The sequence below is a fragment of the Microchirus variegatus genome, assembly GCF_963457635.1.
Source record: "Microchirus variegatus genome assembly, chromosome: 16".
NCBI classification, from domain to species: domain Eukaryota; kingdom Metazoa; phylum Chordata; class Actinopteri; order Pleuronectiformes; family Soleidae; genus Microchirus; species Microchirus variegatus.
This window is the reverse complement of record NC_139817.1, coordinates 13,820,251-13,839,650: the sequence shown is the minus strand read 5'-3', so window position 1 is coordinate 13,839,650 and position 19,400 is coordinate 13,820,251. Positions and strand designations below refer to the sequence as shown.

Sequence of the window (19,400 nt, the reverse complement as noted above, 5' to 3'; positions counted from 1 at the left end):
CACTGTACAAAATTCACATTATAAACTTACAAATATTTTTCTAAAGTATAGAAGATAAATTTAAAGTTAAGTCCTCATCGTCACCTTTTAAGCACTTCTTCTACTAGTTAGCATTAGCGTCAGCTAGCGAAATATAAATGAAAAGAACAAGAAAATACTCATTTACTCAAAACTGTAAATAACTATATAAACTAAGTAAAAAATATATACATTGCACTGTAAAGAACCCACATTATAAGACAACATAAATAAATAGAACAACAAAATACTGTAAATAACTTGTAAAAAAAACGTGTATAAACTTAGTAAATAGAATAGATTTGTATATTCACATTATAATCTTATAAACAAAAATTTTATTTATACTTTATATTTAATATAAAGTATAGCAGTTAAATTTAAAGTTAAGTCCTCATCAGCACCTCTTAAGCACTGCTTCTACTAGTTAGCATTAGCGTCAGCTAGCGTTCTGACGCTAATGTTAGCTGCTGTTCAAGTCTGTTAGCTGTCTTTCTTTCTCTTTTCTTCCCTAAGCAGTTGCCTGCCTTGCCTGTTGTGTGTCTGACAGTAGCAACGTTCCACCATGATATGCCTTTTTTTTTTTTTTTTTTTGGGCCATAATGGGATACTCTTGTCCTTCAGCGTTATACCGTAGAGGTGACTTTAACTTTGCGCTGTTGTTTAGTGGTGAAAAAAAACAACAACAACATTATATAATATGTATACATTCCAATGTCAGAAGGACCAGCTAATGGACCGGGCATGGCTCAGCATGCTCCTCCTTTTTTTCTGTTTACAAATGGCTTGCAGTAAAACCCTCTACCCCTTCAACCTTGATTTGTGGTTTACAATATGCATACTTTTCAGGAAAAAAAATGTAAATAATGTGTTTGAACTGAACAAAAAAGACAGCAACAATCATGACACAAAAAGCTTCAACGGGAAACAACGTGATTTATTACCTCTGCAACCAACAGAGTGGCATTTTCAGCAATCAGATTGATGAAGAGTTGTGTGTGTGTTCGAAAACGTGGTGATTGTTTTTTCTGTCTCTGTTTTTTTCTTTGTTTTTGCTGTTCTGAGCTCTTTCTCTTGAGCTGACTTTATTACATGAGGCTGCTCGCCGCAGATTGGAATACTGCCCTCTTTTTTTACGGTTTGCACTTTTTCAGTTGACATGGCATAAACATTCAATTCAACTGCCATGACTCCTCCAAGGTTTGCTTTATTTATACCCGAACAAACCCAATAAACGTGAATCGCGCTGTTTGCACGGCACACAAACAAGTTATATATGTGCCGCTGTCCAAATTATATTGAAGACAAATAAATGTAGTAGATAATACACAATATTTGCAAAAAAAAAAGGGTAAATCAAGACGGCTAAATTAAGCATGTGGGGATGGCTGGCCAGACAAGTGCTTATCGAATTCTGAGTCTGTTTTATCCCTCACTGGCTATGAAATGTTAATAATTTGGGTCCATGCATTGGCAAGATACTGCTCTACAAGCCTCAATGGCAGCAGAGAGAAAAATGGAAAATGTGCAAGGAGTTAAGTGAAGTAAGATAGAGTGAAGAGCTGGGGCAATTTAGCTAATGATTGCCATATCTCTGAAAGCAGAGCATTCACATATCAGTCAATCAGGTGCTCTTGCTGCTGGGTCCTCATTCCTAGTCCACCCACACACCCACACACACACACACACCGCCAGTGGAGACACTATGGAGATGAAAACTTATTTTTTGTCCTTTGTGTATCTACAGTATACGTATACATCTATTAAATGCAATTTTTTCCCCCCTTTTTTTTTTTTTTTTAAATAAGAATTTTCCTCTCACATGCTGTGCCACATTAAACACATTATCATTAGATATTTGTGTCTGTCGTGACGTCATTATGAGTGTCTCTCATAAACATCTTGTCCACAATACATTCGAGTCTAGTCTCCACTCTAACGTTTATCTTTAATGTATCTCTGCAACTGCTCGTCATTGTGCTGCAGAATTTATAATGGATGCCTTCCGCCGTTAGTCAATTCTTTATAAACGCAGCAGATAAAAGGCCAATCCAGTGTGGTTTGTTATGGTCCACATGATGTAAGTGCTATCATCCGCCCATGTTGTAACAGTACGTGAGGACCCCATTTGGACGTATGACCATATGAACCATACCAAAAGTGTATATGCTCCAGGAAGGAGTATCATAATGACATACAGTATGAGATCAGGTACGCATGCTTGGAACGCCAGTCCAACAGACTTTCATGTTATTGAACAACTGACAACCTTGAGAAAAAAAGAAAGTACCCACATGTCTACTTTTACAACATCCATCCATCTTCTACCGTTCTATCCACGGCACAGTTCCAGCACAACTCAGCTCGGTACATCTCAACTCTTTTTTTGTATGCTTTCCCATTAGCAATAGTACCAGGTACCTTTCTACGTTTTAAGAACCTGTTCTGGCAAGGTTCTAATCGAGCTGAGCCGATGCGACATCAACAGACTGCCGGACACTAATCGGCAGAGAGTGTCGTCACGAAGTGAAAACAAACAATGCCCGAACTGTAGATCAGTTAAAAAAAAAAAAAAAAAGGAAAAAATTATGAAAACATGCGGTAACATTTAATTAACAATAACATTTCTAAAATTATTTATTAAAATTCTCATTATTTTAGAGGAGTTTGGTGTATTTAGTGGTGAGCCGCATCACAATCCAACCTCTTCCGTCGTGTTTCAGTTCGGTGACTGTGTCAGATGGAGTCTGTGCGCCAGTCATACAGGAAGTAGTACTGAACGTGCTATGATGACTCTGCCCACATTGAGGTACTGTAGTAATGGAAAACGTAAACATGTAAAAAAAAAAAATACTAAGGCGAGTCGTGCTGGAACTGTGTCGTGAAAAAGCCCCAAAAGAGACTGTTTCCACCACATAGAGAAAACTAAACTAACTCTACTGTATGAATTTGGAGTGTGCATGTTTGTGGGAGGAAAACCCTGTATTTCCTGTCTTTGATGAGTCTCCAGAAACACCTAAAATAGTTCATAACTATTCAAAAATGTTGTGGTTTTTCAGACCTATTGAAAGCACACAAAAAACAGGCCCGTGACTGCTTTCTAATCTGACCCATGATGGGAGATTTTGCCCAATCAAAGGGCACTGCATAGAGAGTAGGCACTCATTATATCGGCGGATTATTTCAGAGATGAAAGATTGCCTCAGGTTGTCGGTTGTGCATGAAGAACCTGCGTCCGTCTGTTCTAGTCTGGTGTGAGGAGCTCAGACCAGACAATCAATATCTCTCTCACTTACTTATCTTCTACATCTTCCACATGAGGGTCTTGAGGAGTCCAATCCCAGCTGACATAGGGACAAAAGGCGGGTTACACCCTAGACAGGTTATCCATCATAGGGATACATAGAGACAAACAATCATCCACTCACACACGGTATATCCAGAATAAATCTCTCGGTATTACACTTTCTTTTGCTTTTTGTTGCACTGCCACTTCCTTGTATGTGTGATGATTTGTGTGTCAGATTATTCAAGATGTAAACTGGAGCATAGGCCGGGGACACTTGTGTGGATGCCTTTAAACCTGTGTTACATAGAATAACTAGAAAATAAATTGATCGTTGCGAAAACCTGTAGAAAATCCAGAAAAACACACATATGGAGAACATGCAAACTCCATTCAGAAAGATCTTCTTGCTGCTTCTACAACAGTCAAATTGTTTGTTTGTTGTCTGTTTTCGATGCACCATTTGTTTTGTTTTTATGTCTTTTTTTAATTGTAGATTAAGCGTGACAAAAGTTTACCCTCAGGAAACTATAATCAGGCTTTTTTAGACTTTTTTTTGTTGTTTTGTTATTTCTCTGCAAAGTCTGTACCGTGTGTTCCCCCGGAATTGGACTCAGACAACGCGGGGCACCTGAGGCAGAGCAGATGTGATAAAAGGTGGCTTAACACAGTAGTCTGGCAGGCATACAGTCAGGCAGCAGGCGGGCAGTCGCAGGAGCAAACAAACAAACAAATCCCAGAGATAAATAAACAGAACAAATCCTGGCAAACCACATACAGTATAAGTAGGAGTCAGGACAAGGAGCAGGGAAGCAATAAAAAGTATTACAACACCATTGCTCCGAGCCTTCACATATAGTTTTTTTTTCTGCCGTATGAGTTGCCCTCTATGAAATGCTCTGTGTCAACTGGAGAAATAATGAGTGATAGGAGGCGTGTGAACAGGCAAGTGATGAGGTCGGGCGTCTGTATGAGCAGTGAACACAGCAAGGCTGACGAGTTGCTGACAGATGAGATACGGCAAGGCGAGGAAAACACGGAAACACAGCAGCTAATGTGGACGACCGGACGGCAAACAGAGCAGCGGGGGCCTGTGAGGACCACATCGTGACGAGCTCGGCGAACAGAAATAAACATATCGTTCAAGTTAATGGGGTTAAATAAGCGAGCGTTACATCTTAATGTTACTTCATTTATTTTCATCATTTCGAAGGCTGGGAGATGTGAAGCCTGAAAAAAAGGAAAGACGGCGTTTTATCACCTGGGAAATTATCTTTATTTAGTTGCGTGTAATCATGAGCCTATGTGGCATTAAAGCACAGGGAGAGAAATCTGAATCAAATAAATAATTCATGTAAAGTTCTCCGGTATGTTGCAAGTGAATTCCGTAATTTAGTCGCAGACGGAGGAGGGAGTAATCTAGTTTTTCCTTAATTCACAATTATGCACAGTTGCCTGCAATCAGCGTTGTTCTAATGTACAACTCAAGAGGGGGTTTCTTCACAGGTCTCAGAGAAACTAACCCATAATGCGCCTCACCGTATGAGCTGAAGCCATTAGATTCTTCCACTCTCTCGGCGAAATGGAGGCTGCTGCCAGTTGTGTTCACTAAACTGCAGTGATGCAGGAAATAGCCTCGTTACACTCATCTCTGGGCAACTTGACCTGGGAGAAGCATTAAGGGATCCTTTCCGGGGGTGTTGTGTGTGTGTGTGTGTTTTTCAGCTGGTTTGGTATTTAGGTGGCTGCTAAATGCAGAAGCAATAGCAGCCCTTTGCTTGTTTGAAGACACGAGTCTACGATTGTTTGATATTTGCTCATTTCAAAGAGCAAATCGTGAATTTATGGCAGCATTACTTAGATAGAAAGGAAAATACACTTATTCGTCATACTATGTTAATTTTAATATCCTATACTCACTTGTATTCATCAAAAGAGTTGCAAAATGAATAGAAAATATAGTCAAGACATTGACAAGATTAGAAATAATTTTTTTTATTCAAAATAATAATTTTGCCCTTCCATCAAAGAACCAGCAAAACTGTTTTCAGCTGTGCTAACATAATTGCACAAGGGTTTTCAAGGGTTTTCTAATCATCCAATAGCCTTCTAACGCAGCAAACACAATGTACCATTAGAACACTGGAGAGATGGTTGCTGCATGGGCCTCTATAAACATATTCCATTAAAAACCAGACGTTTGCAGCTAGAATAGTCGTTTATGTGTATTTCTGATTCATTCAAGTGACCACAAATGGTAGTGTAGATATGCCAGGACTGGAAGTTGCGCTGTAACACTCCACAACAAAAACAGAGAAGATGATGTTGTACACATTACCGATATAACAGCACACAAAAAGAGACAGAATGAACCGAGCCAGGGGAAATAACCCCCGGCAACTTTTCTCTTCAAAAAAGTGACAAATTTAGCGACAATTCAACACTTTTTTTTCTTGTATTTTTTCAATTTCGCAAAAGACGTTTCACACGACCACAATTTCTCTTTGGGGAGGCTTCTGATGATGATGATGATGATGATGATGATGATGATGATGATGATGATGTCAATGACGATGATGGCTACCTTTAGCCAAAACCACTCAAGCACATCTTCACCCCCCCCCCCCCCCCCTCCCGCCCCCATGTATCAATCTTGGCAGTGTTTCTGCTGAATTGTGGAAAACAGTCTGTGATGATTCAAGCAGGTCCACAGGAGCAGCTGGGCTCCTTCCCAAAATTTCCGTTTGATTTAAATTTTTTTGTGCGTTATATCTTAGCTTGTTCACAAAAAACAACCAAATAAAAAACAAAAAAAACACTGCCTCTGTGAGGATGTGGTCTTGTGAACGCTTGCTTGTTGCACACTCAACTCCAATAAGCAGATTTGCTTTTTGCAATTCATCCAGGTTAGTTAGGGGTTACTTTTTAAGCATCACAGTGAGAGCCTTCCACAAACTTGGCAAGCTGTTGCAATATCTATTCTTCCAAATCTATTTGTCTTCTCTTGACAGTGATGTTCTCTTTCTTTGGTTTTGTGTGTGGTTCCTTTACCCTGACCATAATATTACAGGCATAATAGCCAGAAAGGACCACCATGATTTATTTTTTTTATTATTTTTTTGATGTATTATTTCTCTTCCAAATGAGACCTAAAATAAAAGGTGTATGTAAAATATGTACAACAGTGGTTTCTTTGCTCTACGTAACAAAGAAATCATTAAAACTGGTTTTCTAATCATCCAATAGCCTTCTAACGCGATTAGCAAACACAATGTACCATTAGAACACTGGAGAGATGGTTGCTAGAAATGGGCCTCTATACACCTATGTACATATTCCATTAAAAAACAGACGTTTGCAGCTAGAATAGACGTTTACCACATTAACAATGTATAGAGTGTATTTCTGATTCATTTAATGTTATATTCATTGAAGAAAAGTGATTTTCCTTCAAAAATAAGGACATTGTAGTGTAAAAGAAGATTGCAAAAATATAATAAACTTTTGTATCTATTATAAACTCATATGTGGTTGATGGAACGTTACCCACATAGAAATACAAGTATTTCTATTAACCCTCCACCCACCCCTTTCTTCTGTTCTTATCAGGAAGTTGGCAACCCTACTCTGCTGGCATTGTGTGTGTTGGAGCTGTGTTATTGGGGTGGGTGGGTGGACGGTGGCGCAACAGACGGAAACAACCAAAACTAAAGCATAAATACAGGTTGCAGCCCGCAAATGAAAATGTATCGTGTGAATATACTGGCCGCGCCGTTGTTATCAGTGAAGCCAGTATTTCAATTTAACCTCACGTCACGGTCACTCTGCGGCTCAATATAATACATTTCTTACCTCTAAGAAAGAAAAATGCGAAATAAATACATAGAAAAATAAGTTGGTGCTTTTTTCTGTATCTGTACAACCATTTTTTTGTGGACTAATTACTTTATGGCTTTCCTCTTTACTGCAAGCCATTATCCATGTATGTTTTTTTACCCTGTGACTCAGGTTTGATTGCTCAATTGTTCCTGTCTGAGTGTTTCTGTTTGAAATAATCCTGTCTAGAACACCAGAGACTGCCATCACTGTGCATGGTGTTAAGGATACAATGAATAATTTTTCAATCTCACAATTGTCTCTGTTCCTTTGACAATTTGTTGTTTCTTTTTTTTTTTTTTTTTTAAATGTTGACACAGAAATGCACACTCATTCAATGCTTTTGCAAAGTTCACCTTCCATGACGGAGCTCATTCCGGCAAATATAGCTGCGTAAGAATCTCAGTGTTCACCAGAGGCATATTCTTCCCCCAGCTCCCTATGGAAGCAAAAGTCATTGGCATCAATTAGGGATAACCTTGTTCAGTGATCACAGTTTAACGATTGGTCTGGGAGCAGTAAGAAAGAAAGGTAAATCAGTGTCAATGAGCATAGTGTTTACCAACTGACTCGAGAAAACCCTTTTAGCCCCTGTGCTGCAATTACCAGGGAAATCCCATCAATACACACATTATAGGTCTTAATTTTCTCATTTAAATTCAGCTTAGTCAGGAAGGGAATTAATATTATAGTGAAAACAAACCAATTTACGACTTTCCAGTTGCTCTTATAACGCAACCACGGGACCACACCACCCCCCCCGCCCACCTAACGTAATCATTATCGTGTTTTTTTTTCTTTTTGCAGGAAGTAGTTTTGTGGTCAGCATGGGAAGCTTCTTGGATGTTTCTAATTGGCTAAACCCAGCCAAGCTCACCCTCTACTATCAGACCAACTCATCCACACAGTGGGTGCAGGACTTCTGTGGCCAGAGGACGACTGAGCCCTGCGAACAGATTTGCGATCAAGACACAGGTCAGTGCACCGACAGACACACGTGTACACTTGGGGCTTCATTTGCTAAAAAAAACAACATTTATTATTATTATTTTCATTTCTTTTCATTGTTTTGGCCCTTTAACCTAACCCACAAAATGTTCGCCTGGACCTCCTTTTTTTTTGCTTAATTTAACCATAAAAGGACCAGAGAATGACCTGTAACCAAGTGCTTTTTTCCAGAAAAAATTCCAATATCCAATATTCCAATGTGTTGAATTACTGTTTTACCAATTTAAAATTAAGAAAAACAAACAGGTTTATTTAGAAAAACACTGCAGTTGTACAGATTTTGAAATTGGAACAGTATGAAACATATTTGCAATAACACTTTTTTTCAGTCTTTTAGTCTCTCAATGTGCTAAAACGGGCCAAAATTGGAAACTATGTACAGGTGTTCTTCCCACTCTCTTCTCTCTGGTCTCAAAGAAGCTGATTCAGCTTCCATAACGACCACATGTCGGCTTTGATGTGTAACTTCTAAGCTTTCAGAAACCATTGGAATTTTTCTGATAGTGCAAACCGTTGCGTAACTACAGTAATGATAATGTGCACTTGTACATGTGCCGTGAACGATATGCTTGGTGTTAAAGGGTTAAAAACGATTTTAGTATGACAGAAAATAATTCTGTGTTCCATAATCTTATCGACGCACCGATCCATAGCTGCCCTCTGATACTTCCTTTGCCTTTACTCTATTTGCAGTTTAAATCAAAATGTGTCAAATAAAACTAGGGAATTCACAAACAACTGCACGGCCCCAGCATATTGTTGTCGGTTTGTGTAATATTCTGCATATTTGCGCAGACATTAACAAGAGCGGAGATTGCTGCGTGATATTTATCTTTCCGTGGTTGGCACAACTCCCTCGCGTATTCTGTGCCCAACCAGATAAAGTATAAGCTCATTAGAATGGATTACATCTGTAATGTATGTGAAATTTATGTCACCCTGGTCAAGGGCATGTTGAGGGCTGATGCATAATGTATTAGAGCTCCAGACACTCAACTCAGTCAGTACACATTAAGATGCCAAAGTTGGACTTGGCACGTCTACGTTTGTGGATTCTGAATTTATGTGCATTTATGCAAGCACCAGCCCCTGTGTGTTTATGCGCTGTAAGATCAGTAAGGGTTGTAATTCAATTCTCCCCCGCACTTTCAGCATTCTCACTGTATTAGTACTTTTGTTTCCCTTTGTCTCCTTGTCTCCATTTATTTCCGTTTACACTTGTCCTCTCCAGCAGCAAAAATATTTTTTTGATCACTTACTACGCTGCATCTCTTGAGGGGGGAACCACATTCACATTTGGTAGCAAAATTACACTGTGCAAAAGAGCCTCTATTTCTGGTGCTGTCTTTGAATAGCTCCGAACAGTGATACACACACACACACACACACACACACACACACACACACACACACACACACACACACACACAAACACTTGCATGCTTTCTCGAGAAAGGCCCACACAAAACAAACTACTTCAGTGCTTTCATTGCACCGCCAATAAACAGTTCATTTACTTTTACTTTTTTAAAACCCATATGTGGATACACAAGATGTTCCACATACACAGCATATACATCATCAGAATCTTTAAACTAGGGCTGTCAAAGGATAAAAAAGATGAATTTATTAATCTCACATTTTGAAATACATTTATCTAGATTAGTCTCGATTGACTAAATGAATGTGTAAACACACGGTGATTTCAAGAGGACTCGAGGCCTATCAAGTGCCAAACAAGTCATCTGAAAAAAATACACCTGAGAATGTTCTCAGGCATTCCAAATGGAAGTCTCCAGGCAGCTGCCATCATATTACGGACACTATCTGTGCCTATAGAGTGGTTAGTTTGCCACTTACTTGCCACTCGTTAGCGCTGTCAAGGAGTTCCTTCTGCGCTGGTGTCGGCAATATTTGCCCATCTTTCTTTTTTTTTGGGTGGGGCAGTGCCCTAGCGCCCTCTATGGACAGGCCGCCATTGGTCATAATGCATATAACTTTTGTTTTATCGATGTTTCCGTCTCTCAGCTTCTTAAAATGAAACCTTCCTCCTAGAGCTGCAACTTACGATTATTTTTTAGATTAATTGATGAATCGTAAGTTCAACAAAATGTCATAAGATGTTAAAAAAAACAAAAACATTGATCAGTGTTTGTCAAACCTGGAAATGACGATGTTCTTGATCTCTTGTTTTGTCCACAAACTTAAGTGATTCAGTTTTAATGATTTTTTGTTATGTGGAGCAAAGAAATGAAGAAAATGTTCACATTTAAGAAGCTAAACCAATGAGAAATCTTGGTTTAATAATGAAAAAAGCTTCAAACTGATTATCGATTAATTGTTTCAGCTATACTTCTGCCCAACAATCTCTGTCTCTCCTCTATGACTGTCTGCAGGCAATTCCCAGCTTTCATGTCAGAGACCAGCATACACCAGAACTAAACAAACTTAACTGCGTTAAATTATTCTATCGTGTTAATCTCCGCTGTATTAATCGCAACGATTAACACGTTAACACTTTGACAGCCCTAATTCAAACAGCTCAACCATCACATCTGTCCGTTTTCACAATGCACAGTACGGGCACATACACTGCTGACACGGTCTCCCCATGCAGCCTTTATTTCACAAGTGAATATCACAATCACTTCACCGAGTTATCACACGCTACCTCTTTCGCATGTGTGCCTCCCTGCTGCTTCAATGTCACACTGGTTGGCTGTGATTGCTGACTACCAGTCTCTGCGTCACTGGACCGGGGCCTGGAGGACAATCAATCCTCTCTAGCTCCCACCTCCACTCCTTAACTCAGCTGTTAGGATGGAGGTCAAGAGACGAATGGTATGACTTTCTGCTGCGGAATATTGTCTCTAGATTCAGTTATCTATAACTAGGCTGGGGAAAAGGGAAATCTTTTTTTAAAAGCTGATAATGCTGAAAGAGCTGGACGTGGACAAAAAAAAATGTAATAAAATCTCCCTGTAAATTAATTTAAAACCACAAATTTAATGAAACAATGTTACATATAATAGCATTATCTCTATGTAGAAGACAATGGCGATTCAATTAAAATGTGAAATGGATTATGGAGCCATTATAACATGATGAGTCAAGTAAACACTTTGTTATTTGTTGTAAGTTAATCCATCCTATCTCGTATACGTCTGATTTAGGAGGAATAGATTGCCTACGGTGCCCTTCCATCGATCATAATAACTAACCTCATAAAGACTCGTGAACCTCCTGAGCCGCCTTTGTTTTCTTCATTTGACATTATGTGTCCCTGGCTCCTTCATCCTCACCTAATTGGAAGTGAAACTGCTGGGGTGTTAACTTACAACTCTGTGTTATCCATCCAGGGCATACTGTACACACACTCATATGAACACTGTTTAATATCAGTTGACGTTTATTCTGCCCGTCGTCCTTGGTCAGAATGGCGTCTTCTCATGGAATTTTAAATTATGCATGTACCTACACCATTATACCTGAAATGGAAATCACACATGCGGCTACAGTGAGGTCTTATAACGCGAAACAGGAGTAATTCAGGAGGAGTAGAGGAAGGAATAGTCTTCTCAAAACGAGTGCCCACTATTGGCTCTTGATTTAGAACAAAGGCGCCGTAATAGAGAGCATTAATGAAAGGAGGCCACAATGGTGACATGATAGTGACAAATTTTTATTGGCATTGTAATATTGGTGTTAGGACAGGACGGTGTTATGTGCATTGTGCTCTGTTAGTGTGTGAGCCTGTGGAGAGACCTTGGCCGCAGTGTTGCAGGAGAGGGACCTGTGAGATAATTGTTGTCATCAAATGGTCATTTCCAATTGCAGGTGATTCCATGTTTCATTAGGCCCCGAAAAGCATGTTCTAATTGGTCAAGCGTAAGTTCTGCAATCACTGAATTAACCCGCGTTATTCATGCACTTCGGGGGCCAGACGTGCATACATGAAAACATTCAATTAGCACCTGAAACAAACCTGAAACAGACGGATTCATTAAATCAAATTAAATCAGCACAGAGAGCTCACACAGTTCAGTTCAGTTTTCAGAATAACTTAAGGAGAAACAAATAAGAAGAATACCAACATGCTAAATTGTTTCAATAAAAAGGGGGGTAATAAAAACTGGAAGGAAACTGGTGATTCCACCTGAACCAAACACATTTTGGCTGATTTTACTGTTTTAATTTTAACAAGTACGCATAATTAATGCAACGGGATTAAATTAATTATATATTTTTATTAAATTAAATATTAAAAGATTGGAATACTAAAAGACACATAAAAGACAATATGGCTTATAAAACATAAATCAATGAGCCACCAGAGAGGAAATGGGTCCAAACTAGTAACATAGCAGATGGGTGGCACTAGTATCACGAGGAAACGGCAGCCAAATGTAAGTCTGCAAAGCACATTGAAGTTCAAGTTTAATGATCACACTATCACAACTCCCTGTCCCCTACTTGCAATGTTTTTACTGCCAGTTAATCTTCTTTTTTTTAAGGTTTTCTTTATTTTTATTATTATTATTATTATTATATTAAGTAGTTCAGCACAACACCTCTTTGGTGTACTTTTTCAACACCAGTTGTCTACTACTTATTGAGCTTTCTGAAGGATAGCGAGTTGCTTTTTTTTTTTTTTTTTAAAGTTTCCCTTCCTGGCCACAACATTTTAATAGGTCTGGAGCGGATTTTAAGAGGCAGCAAAACTGCCACACACAACTGATGCTTGCAGGCTATGCAAAGGTTAGTTAATCCAGTGGAATGTAATTAAGCAGGCATATCTCTTCCTGTTAATTGCCTGATCCGCCCTTAAATGCTTCTGCGTAAAGAAAAGAGCCACACTCCACTGATTACTCGCAAGGTGTTTTGCAGATTACAGGCAAACTGCGCTTCCGGGCGGGTGCACCTCATCTCAAACAAGATGGAATTTCCTAAATGTCTCTCTCTCGCTCTCTCTCTTTCTGCAGCTTCCAGTCCGGTCAACACAATATATTTCTCGACTGCTTCTATGAAATCAACACATCTAATTTAATGACCCATGCAAAATTCATAGGCAATCGCTGTTTCCCTGCCCACACGCGTGCACTCGGTAGTGTGTGGACTGTTGCTCAAGATTCAAAAGCATCTTATTCCGTTGATAAAGGCGGTCTTGTTTGTGTGAGTAAGATTCCAATTATTTTTGGGCCCAACCAAGCTAGCAAACACCAACACACCAAAGAGGAATATATAGGAATTGAAGTACTTAAAGGGGAAGTAAGTAGTTTATAGTGACATCTAGAGGAGAGGCTGAAATTTACAACAAAGACCTGCTGCTCTGCTCACCCCCTCCCTTCCCTGAGCGCTACGGTATCCGCAGCTGGTCAAATGTCGTCCTCGTCGTCTTTCTCCGTGTCAGCAGATGAGGTTCGTGAGGCGAGGGAGAGGGCGAGCTACCGCGGCCGTAGCAGACGAAGCGGAGAGAGAGGAGGCGGGACTTCCGCTACAAGTAAAGAGACGCTTGATTTGTTCTCGCGTTTGTCCTTACAGGCTCCGGCAGAAACATGGCGTCTCGCTGCTAACAGTAGCAATGCAACCGCGGCCCGCGACCATGTTATTTTAAATGACTTTTTGAAACACTACGAAAATGAAACAAAGAATATTATACAGCGACTAGACAATGCAGGAGCACATAATATGTATACAAAAGTGGATTTTGGGTAATATAAACCCATAAATACTACATATTGTCCCTTTAAACAAGTAGCTATAGTACCAGCTTTTAATAATAACCGGGTTTTTTGTTGCAAAGGAACTTCTGATACATCTGCAAGCTTCTCGAAAAAACATGATCGAAGAGCTACCGGCGGCGCATCTGTTGTTTTCAATGTCAACTTTCCCACGAGTGCTTACATCAACGGCACGGCGAAAAATAGTGCAAAACTCACTAAAGTACTTTTGCTGATAAAGCCCTGCTCTTTTGACCATTCAGAATTACACATTTCTGCATTTCCGTCACGTTAGCCGCAGCCGGCTAAACGTACCAGATTCCTCTGTTAAATATTGAGGATTTCCTTGCTAAATTTTGGAGATGCAGGTATGTTTCCAGGATTCTTTTTAGCTAAATCTACAGTTTGATTCTTGTGCCTCAGTCTGACGACGTCACGCATAGTTTCACCTCAGCTCACTTGGAACCTCTGAGCAGGTACTAAAAAAAAAAGTACCAGGTACTATTGCTAATGGGAAAAGCAAAATAACTGTGCCGTGCTGAGGTGAATAGAGTCGCGCTATTGGAAACACAGCAATTTAAGTCTACCTAACCGTTCAAAAGCTTGGGGTCACTTAGAAATGTCCTTATTTTTGAAGGAAAAGCTATTTTCTTCAATGAATATAACATTAAATGAATCAGAAATACACTCTATACATTGTTAAGTTGGTAAACGTCTGGTTTTTAATGGAATATGTACATAGGTGTATAGAGGCCCATTTCCAGCAACCATCTCTTCAGTGTTCTAATGGTACATTGTGTTTGCCAATCACGTTAGAAGGCTTTTGGATGATTAGAAAACCCTTGAAAACCCTTGTGCAATGATGTTAGCACAGCTGAGAACAGTTTTGCTGGTTCTTTGACTAAAGGGCAAAATTATTATTTTGAATAAAAATAATTATTTCTAATCTTGTCAATGTCTTGACTATATTTCCTATTTATTTTACAACTCTTTTGATGAATAAAAGTGTGACTTTTAATGGAAAACACACAAAAAATGTATCGATGACCCCAAACATTTGAACGATAGTGTATGTTTTTAACCAATGATAAATCAGACCTATTTGATGTTAGATGTTGACCTGTGACAGACACTGGTCAGGGTATCGTAAATTCTGACTGTCAGGGCCTGAAGCCGGACATATGGCCACCCTAACGCCTGTTGCTGGTGCTAGATTCTAGACTAACTCAAACTGTTTGTTAGTGGTGCACAATTGTTTTTTTTTTAATTTCCTTGCCAATAGATGTTCCATTGCAAACCAAATTGAAGCTTCTGCTTCTGTCAGCAGACGGCTCTGTCCTGTCGTTGTTACTCCTGATTCAGCCAGATCCCAACTCTCCTCTGCAATTTATCAGAGGTGCAATTAGGCAGTTTTTCCAAACTAATCAGACTTTGCTATGCGAGTCTTTCCCCTCGAATATGTAGGGAGCAAATCTCACATTGGGTCACTGTTGTTAGCCCAGACTCTTAATGAAAATGCCAATTCTAGCCTCTGGCAGACTGAGGGGAGAGTTGAGAGACAGATATACAGAGAAGCAGAAGGGGAGAGAGAGAGAGAGAGCATGACCTAACTGCACATGTTTAAGATGGATTTTACTAAACACTGCCTCTGGCAGTCAGGGAGACTTAATTATAACTAGCTTATACTGTATGTGTATTTAAAGAGTAGCTGTGGGTAATGGGGGTGCAGTGTGTTTTTTTGTGATTACGAGGATACATGTTGTGTCTGAGAGTCTTAAAAAAAACAATGAAATAAAGCCAACTTAAATGACCTTTCATGACCTTCATTCCATTACCTCTTTTGCCCCCGTTCTCTCGGCTCTCGGGAGCAAAAGAGGAAATGGACTAAAGGGGTCAGGGCATGCGGATGGGTCAACAGTTTTAGATGGATTTTTTTTTTTTAAATTGGGCGACTTTTACTTGCTTCCTGTTTCAATAACCTGTCACTGTGGTTGTTCTTAAACCAGAGTGAATGTAGCAAAACCATAACCGCAGGGGGATAACATCAGAAAAAGTGTTTTATTTTTTAAAATAGTGTGTCACAGACTTGGAAGGGACTGAGAAATAAAAATTGTCCTGCTGATCAAATAATACTTCTATGTCATTCTTTGGAGGCAAGTGTTGAATTATATATATATATATAATAGATATACATTGGTGATCAAATCTGAAATTGTTATAGCTCTCTCAAATTTCCAAGAAATATGCTGCTGTGAAAGAAACGAGGGAAAAAAATGATCAATTTTAATGCAAAAACCTGTCCCACACTCTCCTCATCTTTTATTCAAAATGTTTTTAAAATCTTTTTAAAGTGGAGCCATTTCAAGAGCCCTTGCTCATTTAAAAAAGGTCACATTGAAAAGCCACGAGCAAAATATAACTTGCATTTCTGTTTCTTCTCCGTGGCAAGAACCTGGTGATGCACCGGTCCATGAGGGAATCTTGAGCCTGCAAAAGTCCACCACTAAATTATTAAAGACGAGGTGATAAAATGTGAATGGTGTTGTCTAGGTAGCCATTACACATTTTTTCCAGTGCTATGCCTCCGTAGGTCAACTGAAAGCAGTGGGTAGAATTTATTTTGAGGGCAGTGCTAATTGAAATGTTTGGTAAATTGCCAGTTAATATTTTACATTTGCTTCTATCCACTTAAAAGGCATGGCGATCGCAGCGCTCATCACATGCTCCACATCTGACACTTATAAAGCTCCAGCTTCATAAAACACATTAAAATGACCCTCTCTAAATAAACCCAGCAGTGGTGAAGCACAGTAGAAGTAAAAAGAAGTAAAAGTCTTAAAAAGTCTTAAAAAGTCTTGAATCCAATAATTTGAATGTAAGGCCTTAAAATGTCTTAAATTCTCCTAAAATCTCACAAAAGGTCTTAAATACAATTTTTAAAGGTCTTAAACATCTATTAATGTTAGGGCTGGAAGATTAATCGAATTTTAATCGATCATAACGATCATAAAAAGTTTATAATTGAAGAAAAACGATTGAATGCACCAGTGTTACATGCAGCTGCAGCTAGCAAGTGACGTGTGTGGATCAATAATAGGAGCGAACGTTTGAAAAGGTAGAAAGGTAACAAAGGTAGGAAAATGTCAGTTAACTGGAAACATTTCGGCTTCAATTTGACGTCGAGCAAAAGTCAATTCTTTGCAAAGTTTCTCGCGCTGTCGTGTCTATGACCAGGCTCCAACACAGTCCTCTATTAAGGACACTCTTTACAATGCCGTTCCATATCCACCACGTCCCGCAGACATCAAGAGATAGCGGAGGCTGTGACGTTAATTAAAAAGTACGGTAGTGAAGGACGCATCAGTACCGTAAGCAAACCCAGGATTCAAGACTGTTAAGACTTTGGACAAGCGTCACGTGTTGCCGTCACGTAAACATTTCCAGTCCTGTATGATAAATGTTGTGCTGAAGTATTTTGTTTTGATTTTGCCTGTGTTATTAGTGTTGTCAGTGCATGTTGTAAATTTTTGCAAGTTATGCAGCAGTTATTTTTATTTGTGTCTTTATTGCTATCATTATTTTTAATTTACTGTTGTTATTATTATTTTACTTGTTTATGTGTTACAATTGTATTTCTGGCTGTTCTTTTAAGTTATATTTAAAGTTGAGTTTTGGTGGTTCAATAAATACTCAAGTTTTGAAATCAGTGAATAATTGTGTTTATTAATCATGATTTCAATATCAATCAAATTAATCGTGATTATTATTTTTGCCATTATCGTCCAGCCCTAATTAATTAATTTACTTTTATTCAAGTTCAACAATTTGTGGCTCCAATTTTCCTTCTTGTTTTTTTTATACTTTTTTGCCAGTACGGATATGAAATGGGTCTTAAATTGTATTCATTATGGTCTTAAAAAAGTCTTAAAAAGTCTTAAATTTGACTTGTTGAAACCTGCAGAGACCCTGTGCTAAGGGCAACTTGTGAATATTTTAGCCATGTTTTTGTTGAAAATACTGCAGATTTTAGCAGATTTTTCTTTTTCCTCTGCTCCTCCTCCTTTTTCCGGCAGCTCCATCTTCAACATCCTTCATCCAATATAATCACTATCGCTCCTCTGCACATGAGCAAACCATCTCAACCTTGACTCTCTTACTTTATTTCCAAACCGTTTAACTTGAGCTGGTCCTTGAATATGCTAATTTCTAATCCTGACCGTCCTGGTCACTGTCATCTTGAGCTCTGTCCTAGAGAGATATAAAGTTGATTCTTTTTTCTTTTTTTTTCTTCACATTTTGCCTTTTAGATTTGCATTAAAATCATGTTCCAGAATCTGTTGCTCACGCACGTTATACCACTCACTTTAGGTACTTGCTAATAAACAATACAAGGATGTATTATAATTAGTGCTGGGCTTAACGGCGTCAACCCTAACGCACATTAAAGCATGACACGTTTCCATGACGACTGACTGGAAAAAGACGTGCGTGACGTCATGTTTATGTGCCGAGGCACCGTTTACCAGTTAGCTCCGTTAGCTTCGTTAGCTGCGTAAGCTCCTTTCACGCCGACAGTTGACCTGAAGCGGTCTGATTATTAAATGAAAAGAACAGCACCACAAATATGTATGTGTGCCTCTGTTTTTAAAGTTTAGCGCTGCTTAAGAGACTAATTGTAATACATAAACATGACCTCACACACATCTTTTTTTCCGGTCAGTTGTCATGGAAACGTGTCATGCGTTAATGTGCACTAACTAAGGCCAGCGCTAATTAAAATATTGGTGTCCATTACTTGGCAGCAAAATGTGGGTTCTTTTAACTAAGTTTCTCCTGGATTCACCTGCAGATCCACGAGACTTGAGAGACCTATGATACCAGTGATAGCTGTCAGAATATGGATCTCTTTAACACATATATTGGTCAAAAATATTTCTCTGACAGCAACTTTAAAACATAGCTGGTGAAGCAATCGGGCCCCCTTAGCCAAAAAAAAGTAAACGGTGCCCCTGAGCTGCGTGATTGGCAGCTTCATGCACCAAAAACAAAGCTGCTGTTCTATCATCCGAGTTGATCGTTGGCTCACTGCAGTGTGGGATCTCTGCGGCCAAGTGAGAGAAAAAAAAAACCTGTATCCTGTAACAATACACAAAGTTCTCATAGACCAAAATAATTTTGCGAGAATAAAAAAGACTTTCAGTGAGAGTGAGTGCGAGAGCAACCAGAAACCCACTGTATTTTCTGAATTCAGCTTCAAAAGCTATGTTGTTAACAATATCCTTAAAATGTGGTACATGTTTTCCGTAGTTTTATATAATAATGTACATGTTGTCTGGTTATAAAGGATAAGAAAACATGCAAAGTGTATTATGAATAGAGATCATATGTAAAACTGAAATTACAAAAACCTTTCAAAAAAAAAAAAATCCAATTACACTGTTTAGACCCGCCTCAAATGTTGCCTTTGAGGCATTAAGGGGGTCTTGAATGTT

General features: G+C 39.0%; 1 protein-coding gene across 1 annotated transcript in view; it reads left to right on the top strand.

Moving 5' to 3' along the window:
* The window catches only part of astn2 (astrotactin 2), a gene marked incomplete at both ends in the record, with an annotated part of 321,802 nt that overhangs the window by 151,286 nt on the left and 151,116 nt on the right, over positions 1–19,400 (top strand). The window contains one exon of the mRNA XM_083902351.1: positions 7,988–8,155. Within this exon, the coding sequence (XP_083758477.1) occupies positions 7,988–8,155 (168 nt within the window). The remainder of the gene's footprint in view (positions 1–7,987; positions 8,156–19,400) is intronic.